This window comes from Pagrus pagrus, assembly GCF_965226575.1.
Source record: "Pagrus pagrus genome assembly, chromosome: 24".
Classification (NCBI taxonomy): domain Eukaryota; kingdom Metazoa; phylum Chordata; class Actinopteri; order Spariformes; family Sparidae; genus Pagrus; species Pagrus pagrus.
The window spans coordinates 9,116,510-9,130,700 of record NC_140206.1 but is presented as its reverse complement, the minus strand read 5'-3'; the positions used below and the strand labels follow the sequence as shown (position 1 = coordinate 9,130,700).

At 41.7% G+C, this 14,191-nt stretch overlaps 1 protein-coding gene across 2 annotated transcripts in view; it reads left to right on the top strand.

Annotated features, from left to right (window-relative positions):
- dmd (dystrophin) overlaps window positions 1-14,191 on the top strand; it is a 279,023-nt gene that overhangs the window by 115,305 nt on the left and 149,527 nt on the right. For both annotated transcript variants that reach the window (XM_084346660.1, XM_084346659.1), the window contains exons 8-9: window positions 1,044-1,162; window positions 9,068-9,264. In XM_084346660.1, coding sequence (XP_084202786.1) covers window positions 1,044-1,162; window positions 9,068-9,264 — 316 coding nt within the window. The remainder of the gene's footprint in view (window positions 1-1,043; window positions 1,163-9,067; window positions 9,265-14,191) is intronic.

Here is a 14,191-nt window from a genome sequence, read left to right as displayed (position 1 = left end):
CTGTATTCTTTTAATATAACTATGTTACTAGTCGTTACCTAATTAGCTCAGTTAGCAGTGGAGTAAGCTAGCATGCTAACATTGACATGTGTAGTGATGCTAATAACTAAAAATCGAGCCCTGGAACCGAGCCTTTCTCAACAGTATGTTGGGTGACGTTGTGATGTTGATGATACGACACGGTTAGAAGTCTAGGAAAGGTAAACTGAACTAAAATATTCTGCTCTATACTTAACATCTTGTATTATTACACACCCAGTGCAGTTGAACAAGTGAATGAACAAAAAAGTAAATGATTCAGTAAATGGGTAATGAAGACAAGGAGGATGACTAGATGGATGAGTGGCTGATACCGTGTTAATCTGCCATTGTGAATACCCGCAAGAGTTTGGGTCTCAGGACTGGACTCGTGTAATTATGAATCAAATCATGGTTAGTTCCATGAACATCTGTCAGCAGTGTCCTTACATGAATACAAAGTGGGAGATCACACACAACCAAAGCCATCATCCTGCAAATCATCTCTTTGTTGCTGCGCGCTGACGACGTCGTGTTTACCGAACAGCAGACCTCACGGATTAAATGTTTGAATCAAATAACATACAAAATCAACATAGGATTTTGCATGAATATGGTCTGCTTCCACTGTTTACTGAGATGGTGCTTAACTGGAGAGCATGCGCAGCTCTCACTGCATGGCAGATGAATACGTGGCTGCTGACTTGAAGTGGTTCCAAAAATAAACCTCACTGCATCAGCTGAAGAGAGTTAATTACAGTGTATTTCATTTTTAGACAATTAATCTATAGGCTATATAATAAAAAACTTTTTTATTACTACAATGTCAGCCCTTTTACTTTAGAGAAGCTCTTTGTCGGCTTTTACTCAACATATGCTCAAGAATTTACACACAACAACAGACAAAATGATCGACCAGGGACATGATCTAATAAATGCTTGGGCTGTTCCTCTATATTTGTATCAATTAAAATATAGATACAGCGAGTGGATGATCCCCGTTGACTTCTCCTTTGCCTTCGCAGACCTGAGCTTTTTGATTGGAGCTCAGTGGAGAAGAAGACGTCTGCGATCGACAGACTGGAACACGCCTTTAATAAGGCAGAACAACACCTGGGGATAGAGAGACTGCTGGACCCTGAGGGTAACACACACACACACACACATACCTACACACACACACACACACACACCAGTAATTCCCGAGAAGAATATTCGAGGTGAGTTACAGCTCCCATCGTATTTCACGCCTTCCAATCATGCACCCTAATTGGCCCAGTTGAACATGATGTGTCATGCTGTGATTGGGTGTTGCCATGGCGATAACTGTGGTCACCTTGGTGGAAGGACTTGATCGCTGATGCACAAACTGACCGACCGGTTGGCCAAAAAAGTCCTTTGAATTTGTGCAAAATAGAACCAGAGATGCCTCCTAACAAGTATGTTCCCCCCAGAAGTTGTTGACATCTGTGGCATCCATCACTGACAGTGTCGCTGCTGACCTCAGACCAGTTTACAGACTCTTAATCAAAACTGTCAGGCAAGGAAAAAAGAGAGTACAGCTGACAGGGGGTCAAAGTTTATTGCAACACTGTCTTAGGTGGGCAGCTGTCTGTGATAAATAGTGGTGGTGTTTTTTGCAAACATACAGTAGGTCTAGTTTTACCACACTTACCAGATAATCTGATTTTATTCACTCAACCACTTAAATTGGAAGAAGCCAGTCCACCATTTTTAAAACAAGGGTTTTAAAACCAGGCATGAGTTAGAGATGCAGTTTTCCAATGAGTGATGACTCCAGAGTGATATTTAAGATATAACTATTCAGCAGTAGGGGTGTAAAGATGAATCATATAGGTAAATGCTAACAGGAGTCAGATATAAATCAATCCAGAACCAGAGATCCGACCAAAATTCTGGTTGAAACTGAAAAAAAGGATACCCAACACAATGTAACGCAGCGTAACGTAACGTAACATGAAGAACTTAACTAAACATTCTATTGCAATGTAATGCAATGCATCATAATCCTGCGTAACGTAATATAATGTAACTCAACGTAACAAACTTTATTTAACTTAGTAACTGAACTAAACTTAGCAATGTATGCAGCGTAACACAGCGCGATGTAAAGAACTCAACTTAGTAACTAGGTAATGTAATGCAGTGTCACATAACGTAACATAAGGGACTTCACTTAACTCAGCATCTTGCAATATGCTGATGATGTCACACATCTCGATACTAATTTAAGAAGCAGGTCACAGAGAGGAGCAGCCAATACGGGGAAAGGTTAGCGGCTAATGCTGCTTGTAAGCCATGTGCTGTTACAACTACAGACATGCATACCAATACGCACCAGAAAACACTGAGGTAAACAACACCCAACAATACATTTAACATTTAAGGGGAGAATATCAGTATTTGTGATGCAGCATTTTAAATAAAAAGGAAAAAAATGTTTAAGAAAAAGGCATACTTTATGATGTTAAGCTCTTTTGGGGATCTTTGTTTGATGTTTTTTTATTTAAGCATCCTGAATCTTCCATACAATATCACCAGGGACACTTAACTTTGTTGTCTTACTCTTTATTTTATCAATTGCTTTTTATTTCATCCATTTTCCCAAATCTTTTCGTAATGGTCTATTGATTGTACGTGTAATCAGTGATCGAGTTATTCAGCGGTATTCCTCTTTAATCCCCGCCGTTGTGAATGCTGTGTTCAGGCTTTGAGCCAACACGGTGGGGAGCGTTGTAATCCCTCGCAGCTCGCTTAAGCCTTGAAACGACACATCACGGCAGATGAATTTTCATTGATCTTACAATAAACAATAACTAGTTGGGAGCAAGTGGGGTGAACGCGTTTCATTATTATGCTGCGCATCAATGCTTATAACACCATTAACCTCCCACCTGGGCCTTTTGAACATTTTCTCGTGCTATGAAAGGATTTCACGTTGTGTTTGTCTGAGCTTTTTGTGGCTCATATCTCAGCGAAGAAGAGCTGTCAGGATTGGGGAAGTTGGACGCTCGTTTGATGTTTACGCCTTTGATACGGCAAATTGTCTGTGATGTCAGCAGCAGCTTTAACGCAAGATATACTGTGTATTTGGGAATAATCATAGACTCCGACCATTTTCCCTTGTGCTCTTTTCCTCTCGTTATTCTTTTTACTTTAGTCTCTTTCTTCTTTCAGTTAAATCACTTGTTTGCATGAATGTTTAAAAGAGGGATTATCACCAAAGCTGTTAGCAAATGGTGTGTTTTTCATGTTCAAACCATAAGAAGTCATGAATATATTTGTATTGAAAATGTATTTTGACTACGGTGAAACATTCTTTGTATCAGGATTAAATGTCCACTGCAGGTGCACAGAAGATAATCAGTAACTACACATTGAATGTAAAGAAGGGTGTTTAAATTATACCAACCTTCAGACTACACTTACATATCTTTTGTTAGTCATTTTAACCCAAAGCATTATTTAGTACTAACCTAGTTGTTTCAGTGCCTAAACATAATTAAGTAGTGTTGATGAAGTGTGCTATATCGTAGGCACTACTCTGTAAGGACACACAGGGTTTACAAGCCTGCAGGTGAAACAGAGGTGAGGTGAAACATCTCCAAGAAACTGAAATGAGTCCAGTTGCCTACGATATAGCACTTAAACTAACTAAGTACTTTTAGTGCCTAAACCTAACTAAGTAGTTTTGGAGCCTAAACCTAACCATACCACAGCCAGTTGACAACCTTAATAACATTCCCAAAGTCAAACCATTTGTCAGCAGCTTTATTTTGAAACTCCGACAGGACGTTACATATTACGTATTCGCTCTCGCTTTAATGCTGACTCTAGAGGGGTAGTTAAAGCAGCATAGATTAGAGCTTAAGGCCACTGAGCAAGCTGCTGAATTTGACGAGCGGGTAGTGAGAACGTGACGGATCGCCACATGGCGTGCAGAGGATACAGACCGAACCTGCTTCTGCGATCTCACAGCCCACGTGCACGGCTGTTGTGTCCGCGTTGCTGTTCAATGTTAACACCAACCTTCAGCAGGACAAGTTCAGCGAAGAGTGTTGTCGATGTAACACTGAGTTCTGCGTTTTCGAGGGATTCGATGACGTGCCTGATCTTCATATTTGCGATGACGCGGTTGTCTAAGTGTACAGTCTGTGATGTAATGTAATAACTTCCCTGTTGGGACATCTCTACGGATAATCTCTGTTTTACAAAATCACTTTCTTCATGTCATTATTACTCTTTTCCTCCCTGTATCCTTTCCCACTGTTTATCCTGTCTTTGTGTATTTCTCCCACCAGTGTCTCCCTCTAATTCCTCTTTCACTCCTCTTTCTTGTCTTTGCTTTGTTTCTCTGTGCTCTCGAGCCTTTGTTCACTTCTTCAGCGCGGAATCAAAGCTGACATCCAGCTGCCGCGTCGAAGCTCCAGTCTCAAACTTTATCTCTTGGAAGCCATATTTTTTCCCACGTAGTCTTTGAACACATCAGCAAACGGTTGAATATTGGTTAGACGTGTTCCTCACAACCGAGCTGAGATTCTGAAGTTTTATCTGACCTAGCGTGGGTCGCAGCAACTTGGAGAAGTCGTGAGTGGAATAATAGAGTTTGTTGATTTGTGCGAGAACAGCATGACACAGTCGCAAGTTAAACATCGCTGTTCAAAGCCTAATGTTTTCTAGGGAATAATCTGAGGAGCTATTTTAATCCAAACTAATGACAGTTCCACAGTGTGTGTTTACAGAGACAGATGTAATCACTGCGAGGCAGACGCACGCATTCACACAAGCAGAGGCATACAGATATCTGTGAAAGGACACACACGTCAATACACATAAATATGGACATTATACACAGTGACTTGCCTATGAATGGGAGAGTATTGACAAAATATTTGAGAGAGCAAAAACAAATTTGAGCGCTACTTAAGTCAGCGAGTCAACATTCGGTGGCTCACAGACGTGGGTTTTTTAAGAGCTGAATCAGATTTGTGGACAGAGTCGTGAGAGAGGGAATCGTGATGCTACATTTGAACCACATTTGGCGATCCGGGTCCCCTGAGCGCAAAATGAAAAGGGGGAGCAGAGAGTGTTCATGTTCAATTTGACCCTGAAGTGAAGAGAAGGAAGCTTCCTTAATATCAAACTTAAAGCTGAGACGGTTGTGTTTTCCACCACCGGATGAGGACAGAGAGCAGTGTTTGGTGTCTGTGTTGTCGCTAAGTCAAACTCAATTTGTTGATTTTATGATCTGGTTTATTAACAAGCTGAAGGCTGTGTTAGCTTTGTGTTAACTTCTGTTTTCAGTGTGGTGAGAAAATGGTAAGAGCTACTTTAAGTTAAACAGTTATGAAATAGATTTATTATCATTTATGGGGAATAGTTCACACAAGAAATCACGATAAAAATATGTCGATCGCTGTTCCTAAAACTCCAAGATGACGTCCTTAAATGTCTCGTTTTGAACGTAACCCAAAGATATTCAGTTCACTGTCGTGGAGAAAGGAAAAGAAAGATTAAGTAATTAATTGTTGAGGTTCCAAGCAAGCTGAGCCGATACTAACAGACGGACTCAAAACGCTGCACAACACTGATTGGTCGGAGCAGCCAGAGTCGTCGACGTCTGCGCCCAGATGTAGGATTTTCCAAACTCTCCTGCTTTTCTTCAGCAGTCTTTTGTCACGCTGCCTGCAGCCTTTTCTCAAATAATGCGTGTCTCCTTGTTGTAATAAACAACCACATGCTGAGCAGAAAGAACATGAAACGTTCGATATATCTTCCGTCGTGTTTGAGCGAGTTTGTGGTTGAGCGAGTGGAGGAGTGGGTGGATGAAAAGTGAAGGTGTGTGCAGGTAAAGCAGGGGATTAGGTGAGCAGTGAGATATCAATCTGAAAGTTAATGTACGTTAGAAGTGTCTCTGTTTGTAAAGAGTGCAGCTCCTCAAGACCGGAAAAGTTTCATGTTTCCCCAACTGCTGGAAAAGTTTGTGCTACTTGCCTGCCACTGGGCTGCATTTTTCCCATGGTAAGTCATAAATATGAGACAGAAAAGTTGAAATTATGAGAAACAAAGAAAACATATAAGAAAAAATATAAAACATACAAGATAAAAAGTCATAATTATGATATTGAAACATATAATTATGAGTTTAAAAGTCAAATTTTTGAGATAAATAGTCTAAAGTGTGAGATTAAAGTTGCAATTATGAGATAAAAAGTCAAAATTATGAGATAAAGTCAAATTATGAGATGATGAAAGGTTGAAATGATTCGATAGATTGTCATAATTATGAAATTAAAGTTGAAATTATTTGAATAAAAAGTCAAAATTATGAGATAAATGTTGATTTTTTTTCTGATAATTTTCAAAATATATCCAATACACATGACTTTAATCTCCTGATTTCAACTTTTAAACTCTTAATTATGACTTTTTAATCTCATGATTTGGACAAGTCATTTTATTATAATGACTCACGATGAGAAAATTGCTTTCATCAAGCTCACTTTTCATCTTATTTTGTTTCCTTAACTGGCGAAAACGGGCTTCTCCCATAGTTTTTCATGAACAATGACGGTTGAACTACAACACAAAGGTTGCCATTTGCACATTGCACAACCAAAACAGTGTGTATTTCCACTCTAAGCGCTCGGCGGCGGGGAAACGGCGAGCGAGCAGACTCATAAACTAGCTGCTCTTACAAACCCGCGCCTGTGTGCTCTGAATGTTGACCCGCAGGCCGAGCAGCGCCTCGAAATTTGCTTTGTGCTCCCTCTCAAATCTATCACCGTCAATGTGCCTCTGCGAAAACTCACACACACTATGAAAAATCCATACAAATATCCTCACGCACAAAACACACAGGCACACTCATAAGTATGCACACGCATGTAGCTTCGGCTGAAGTGATTAAAATGGAGATCATGGGATGGGAAAGCAGAGTGGACTGAACAAGTGAGGGACGTGCACACACTCCAACACACACACTTGCAGGTGGTGGCTTTACTTATGGAGCTGTTTCTCTCTCAGACAAACAATAACCTCCTGAGATTTCTCTGTAATGCTGATGAATCAGTATTCCACAGCCGAAGAGATGACTCCAGCGTTATCTATCGATCACGCCGACACACATATCTCTCTCTGCTCACGCTCGTTTATGTTACTCTGTGTCTCGGGACTTCTCTCTCTCTCTGTTGTCATCTCCTCCGTCTTTCTCCTGTTCATTATACAGTCGTGAGCCGCACATCGCTCTGTTAACATACCCACAACCATCCGTTCATTAGCGCCCCGTTTCTTTCTCTCTCACTTCCTCCCGCTCGCCCTCTCTCTTTCTTCTACCCTCTCTCCGTCTGCGTCTCAGCCTCTTATGGTGTTCATTTATCTGCTGTGTCGCAGCCCCGCTGTGATCCGTCTCTATTAGTTTTGCCCCGGGCTGACTGGCCGGGCCACAGGCTCCTGGCCACCGCTCTCTTATATTTCTCTTTCACCTGTTGGAAAAGTTTGCTCTGGACTTAATTTAGCTGTAAGATTCAGGGCAGACTGGCTGACTAACACAAACTGATGTTTTGGGGAATAAGAAAAAAAAAAGCCTAAAGAGTGGCTGACAGTTATTCATGAGCGCAAAGAAAAATGACTCGAGTCTGTTTTTGCCGCACCCTGCAGCATCTCGGATGCTTGATAAGTGGCCATCATGAAGCTCCACCTCATTGAAATAACTTCCTCAACTACGATCTGTTGTTTGTTGTCTGTGGCTGCATAGTTTATTAAACATGTAAGAAAATACTGAAAAATTACGCTGGAAATGTCAAACTTAAAGCAACATTATGTAGAAATTGGCATTTTGTGTGATTTGGCGCCCCCCACAGTGTCTGAGTGCAACACCACTGTCGTAAATACAAATCCCAGGTCTGTAACAAATTGTCAGATGTAATGTAGAAACAAAACTCATCACATCATAACAATGTTATGTGTTGAAAACTTGTATCTTGAAGTAAATGGATGTAATGCGGTGATCCTACCCTCTCACTGAGGTTACATAGTGACAGAAGTGTAAGTGAAAGAGACACCATTCAGCCTATTACAAGACACTGTACCATCAAAATCATTGCAAAAGCTGTTATTTTAAGGTAAAAAGTTACATAATGTTGCTTTTAAGTCCAGGTCAATGTCTCCAGATATCCTGTTTTGTTGGACCAACTGTCCAAAACCACAAAATATTCAGTTTACTCTCATTGAAGACGAATAAAACCATTAAATATCGGCATGTTGAAGAGAGTTTGGCTCAAGAAAATTAATTAAATCATCTTGAGATGATTGCTAATTAAATTAATGTCAGTTAACTTCTATATTAATTGTTTCAAATGGATTGTTTTCATTAACTTTTGACACCTTTGTTTGCATATCAGATGCAACAAATACAAAAGTGTCAACATTTTAAATGAGATCTTTTTTTCTCCTGCTCTGTGGCCACGGTAAGCAGGCATTTTTAAAAAACTGCCCCTCGGATGGATGTTTTCCCTTTAACAAAAAGGCCTACCTCTGCTTGGATCCTTCCGTAACGTTGTCAGACACCTAGGAGAACAATCTGAGCCCGTCGGTGGTGAAAACAAGCACTTTAATTGGGCATACTTTGAAGGTGCGCCGCTGTCCCCCGGGGGATAACGTCGCAGCCGGCTGCGCCAATTTCAAAAATTGCTGTCCCCATTAGTCACTTAGACACAAATCGTGGGAAAATAGGGTTCAGGCTGAAAAATACAGAAGTTACCCTCTAACCAAGTGTTTATTATTGTAACCATGGCCACAAATGACTCCTTAATGAAGTAATCATTTTAACTATAGCCTGACAGGTACCTCGATATATTGTTTTATACACAGAATATAGTGCATGAAAGTATTTGTATGCTTTATTGACGTTATTGTAGTGTTTTAATGGAACTACAGCATTATTTGAGCCTTGTTTCTCCATCATTGAAACTAAACATAATCATTTTTATGCTTATCAACGTTATTCCTCTCGCTTCCTGCTCCTCAGATGTGGCCGTGCCTCACCCTGACAAGAAGAGCGTCATCATGTACGTGACGTCACTCTTCCAGGTGCTCCCCCAAAGCATCTCCATGGAGGCCATCAAGGAGGTGGAGACGCTGCCGCGGGCCGCCTCAGCCAGCATCGCCCGGGTGACGACGGAGGAGCACTACCAGATCCAGACCCAGCAGCGCTTCTCCCAGCAGGTCCGACACACACACGTATACACACTGCAGACATTTTGTTGCGACGCTGTTACGGCTCATCGTTTTTGGGTTGTTTTTTTTAGCAAAATTTCAAAATTTAATCAACGGGCAGGATTAGTTTGAACTAACTACCAGCTCTAATTTCCCCATGTACCCGAAAATTGTGTTTCCTGTTACAAGGAAAGGGTACTCACTGTGGTTTACACAAATTGAGGTCATCTTGTGTCCTGGAAAATCTTCCGAGAGTAGACGGTGAAGAGAAAAATGGGGAGAAAATTACCTGCCTGTCAACGTTTTTGGATGTACATGTAATCTTTGAGGGTCGTTCAAAAGAGGGCTTCAAAGCTACAGTAATGATCTTGTCCTCCACATTTATCCACAGCAGGTAAAGACTTCCACCAGTCAGCTTTTGGGGTAATTACTGTGTGAATATTACCCACTTTTGCAGCATAAAGTGTTTCCAACTTGAGAACCCCAGTCATTCCGTCGGGGTTCACAGTTGGAGTCCTTTTAATAATATCACTAAAGCTGCTTTTCAGACGCGCACCTCGTTACGTACTTTGTGAATGCAATTACACATGTCATATTCAACTCTGAATGAGCGCCAGATTACGCGCCTTTATTAAGCGAGTCACAACAGAAACATTTCAAACAAGTCTGAATGCCATCAGATTCATATAAAGGCTGGCGGCACATTGTGAAGTACGCGCCGAGAGACTGAATGAGTCACCTGATTATCATTTCTCGCGCACAAAGAAAATAAAATCAGGTTGATGAAACAGGAACGCCGTGAATGAACCTGTTGAGGAGATCAGATCAGTTTTATAAAAAATGATTTTTATTCTCCTCGCATGACAAAAGAGGAGAGTAAAAAAAAAACAGATCCATCATAATCAGACCAGCGTTTTTTCCTTTTTCAGTCTTTCTACTTCTACATCCCGCAAAACACTCTCACTGAATGAGAGTCATAATGTCTTGTCATTCGCTGTTCGTGCACTGTTGGACTTTATTAAACACACTCTAGATGATCTATCTAGTTAGTGGTGCATTAGAAGAGGAAGCATCCATCAGGTTTAAAAAAAACAAAACAACTGATGCAGCCCATTAGTGACCTGAAAACACAAGAGAACAACCATGCCTGTAACTGCTGTTCTCAGTCATCTCAAGAGCACGTGTTAGGTTCATCATTTAACGTCTGAACGACAAAAAGCCATCACGTCTTTCTGAAAATGGCTCAAAAGACATTTTAAAAGATGGAAAGTTTTGCGGTAAATCATTTTCACACATGTAAACTCTTGATCTCCTGAGTATCTCGGGGAGGAAACCAAAACCGATGAGCCCGACATCTTGTCGCACAAGCATGGCGTCCTGTTAGCTTAGCGAGGTGCCGTTGCAGTGCCTGTCAGTCATCATGGGAACTAGGCGAATGCTGACAAATTTTGGTGTTACTGTCACCATGACGGCTTCGTGCCGTGATGGGCGAGCAAGATGCCATCATTTATTTTCCCATGAGCCTTTGCTCTGCATGTGTCTGTGCTCAGCTGTGCGCACTCTTTTGGTCTTTTCGGAGCTACTTTTTTTTCACATTTCATTGCTTTGTTGTTGAGGCAGCGCCCACGCTAAATAATAACACTCAAGTAGGCTCTGTAGTATTGCACAATATACAACTAAATGACTGCAGTTGTTTGTACGCTGCGTATTTTCAGCTCCAGAACGGGATTATCTAACCCAGTCACAAACACTGCCGTCCTGCCTACCTGCCACGTTATCAACTTGACTAAGCGGGATTGTGAAATTCCCAGCAGGACCTTCTCACTCTGTTGTAGCGTCTGAGTGGAACTGAAGGGGATGAAAGGAACAGGGGGGATGATCTCTGCTCTCAAATGTCCTCCCAGTTGCCTTGAGTCAGCGCTGTATGGCGGCAACACCAAGAGCGGAATAAATCAAAGGAATACTGCAGAGATTTGGATATCTTTGAGAATGAATTTGATAACGAAGGGTCATGTAACGGCAATACTGCAGAGACGCCTCATTTTTACATCTCTGTGAGCAGTTAACAAAAGATTAAGGGAGATTTGAGACTCCCCTTTTCCCTTTACTTCTGTGGAAATAAAATTAAGTTGCTAACCAGCAGGCTCACAAGCATAGTTATAAAGATTGAGAGAAACATTGTTTGGATTCCACCTTTTTCATGATAAATTGGATAATGAGCCGTTTGATAGCGTATTTTCTTCTCAGTGGTACCGCAAACTGAGAGCAGGTTTTTCCCTGGAGCACCCAGCAGCGAGCAGATTAACACAACCACTTTAATCGCAAGGCATGATTAAGAGGAGGAACTGCGGCAAATTTATGTAAAATATGATGATTGTATCAGCAGACACTTTTTGGCACAGAGAGCCCCCAAAAATGTGACAAGACAATAACCTTTCAGCTTTACTGTTCCTGGAATTGAATTAGAAAGAGGAAGATCATTTCAGGTCAATCTCTCATCATTGTTGTGTGGGTGTACTTTGGAAAATAAACAATTTCCATCGATGCCTTGAGCCAATTTTCAAAAAAGACAAGTCAAAATGAAACACAACTAGACAATCTATTCAGTGTAAGAAGCAGCCTTGAAAACATATAATTCCTCTGAGTTCATTCAGTTCGTGTCGAGGGGAAATGTATGAAAAAGGGAAACTATGTGAAAACAGAATGACAGAGCTCCCCGTGCTGCCAGTGAAAATCAGCTCAGTTCAGTCTGTTTGTTTAAGCGTAGCCAGTGAAGCGCATCTTTGAAATCTGCCTTTTTGCAAAAATATTGTCTCTCTGTCTGGAAAAGTCCTGAAAAAAGTGAAACTTTGGGGAACAATTTTGAGACGAGCGTTACATGTAGATATATTTTATGAAAACTATGGTTAAATGTGGTCAAAGTTTTGACACTGTTATTCTATTTTAATCCAATAAACTAGTTTGATAAGCTCATCTACAATTAAACACATCTGAATATGTGATTTAAAGGTAGCTAAACCACATTGGATCAGCTAGGCTAGTCATCAACAAAAATGGCGGGTAAAAGAGAAGCCAAGAAAAACAACGAATACAAAACTAAGAACAAACAAGAAAGTGACGGGTGATGAAAGCTGTAACGCAAACACAAAAGCAGACAACCTGACAAGGAGAGAGGGAAAAAGACAGACTTGAATACACAACGGCTAATGAACAAACGAGACACAGGTGTACACGGAAAAAGGGCGGGAAAACAGACAAAGACAGGAAAGTAAACTTTCAGCATAAAACAGGAAATCAAACAAACTAAAAGCAAAACAATAACAAATGCACTAAAAATATGGATACTCCATAAATAAATACAGTGACGCTCCAGTGCTATTTGGTTTTAATGAAAAACACTGACATGAAAAGTCGCTCAGTGACGGAAATTGAAGTAATTGACCATCAGTTAGTTCATATTCCCAAACCTGAGTTTGAAATGAAACTTCAGTCTAGCGTCTAATCACCACCCATCTGTCCACTCATCCACTCATCCATCCATTTTGTCGCCTCATATTCCGGCGAGAGTCTCAGAGGCAGCAAGGCAAGCAGATGTTCTCGTCCTCGCTAACTTCCCCCCGCTGTAGTCTTCTCCCTTCAGCGTGGGACGGACAAATCTCTCTTCTCATTCTCTCAGCACCTAAAATTTGCGAGCGTCGGAATGAAAATTGACCGCTAAATTGAGACAGAACCTCCGAGTGAAAGTGCTGCATAAAATCGACCAAATATCAAGTCACAAATTAGATCTACCGGCGCTGACCTTTCGAGCTGAGTTAAGCTGAGGTCAGTGTCATGCTATCGCGCCGAATCGCAGCAGGATGGAGTGAGCTTCCTGGAGTAATGGCTGGTAATATTATTATCTCACTCAGTTTAATGGCCACATCAACCCCTCCTTTCATCAGCCCTCTGTCTGAGAGTGGAGAGAAACTGCCGGCCTTTTCCTTCTGGGAATCAGACAGATGGAGGGAGAGAAAGGCAGACGGCAAGACGGAAAAGCGGAAAGGGAAAGGCGTGGATTTTTGAAGAGGTGGGAAGGTGTAAAGATGTATAAAGATGTAGCGAAAGATGAAGAGGTGGAGAGGGTTGGAAATGAAGAGTGAGACGGAGCAGACAAATGGGGAGTGCGAGGAACAAGTCAGATGGCAATAAAACGCGAGACGGGGAGGGAAAAAAGAGTTACTGACAGCGGCTATTATCTGCCTCCTCCCTCATCTGTCATCATCAAAGCAGGGCTGTCACCACCTTCTTACATCAACACCGTACCACCACCACCTGGGACTCAAGAAGAAGGAGGAGAGGCATTTCACGGGAAAAATGACGAAATCCCAAATATGCTTAGCAAAGAAAACCAACCCTTTTTTTACTCTGACATTATCTGAGGTTTCCTGATGCACTAAAACTCCACCCGTCTGGTGCTCGGAGCAGGTGAAAACAAACGCTAAAAGTTATTTGCCGGGAACCGTTTGATCCGGGGGGCGAGGTCGCCTCTGGCTGTCTGCTCTCCACAGCGAGAAAAACACCTAATCCACCTTGAAAGAGAGAGAGGGGAAAACAGCGAGGGGTAAAACAGAAGCGGAAGACAGACGGAGAAACGGTGACAGGTGAAGAGAGGAGGAAGAGGAAGGGAGAGGAGAGGAGCGAGGCAGGGGATGGAGGTGAAAGGGGAGATTGATAGCTGGGGAGAGAGGAGAAGAGACGGGGAGAGATTAAACTTTTATGATGTCTGCGGTGGAATGGTTGACTCGGTTTTAGCGATGCAGCGGCTGTCTTGGAAAAGGCATCTTGGGAATGTCAAACAAGCGGGAGGGATCCGTCGCCAATTAAAAGTTATTTGACCCTCCAAAATAAGAGCTCAGCAGAAAAGAGTCGCGATTCTTTCTGTCAGTGAAGGGTTTTG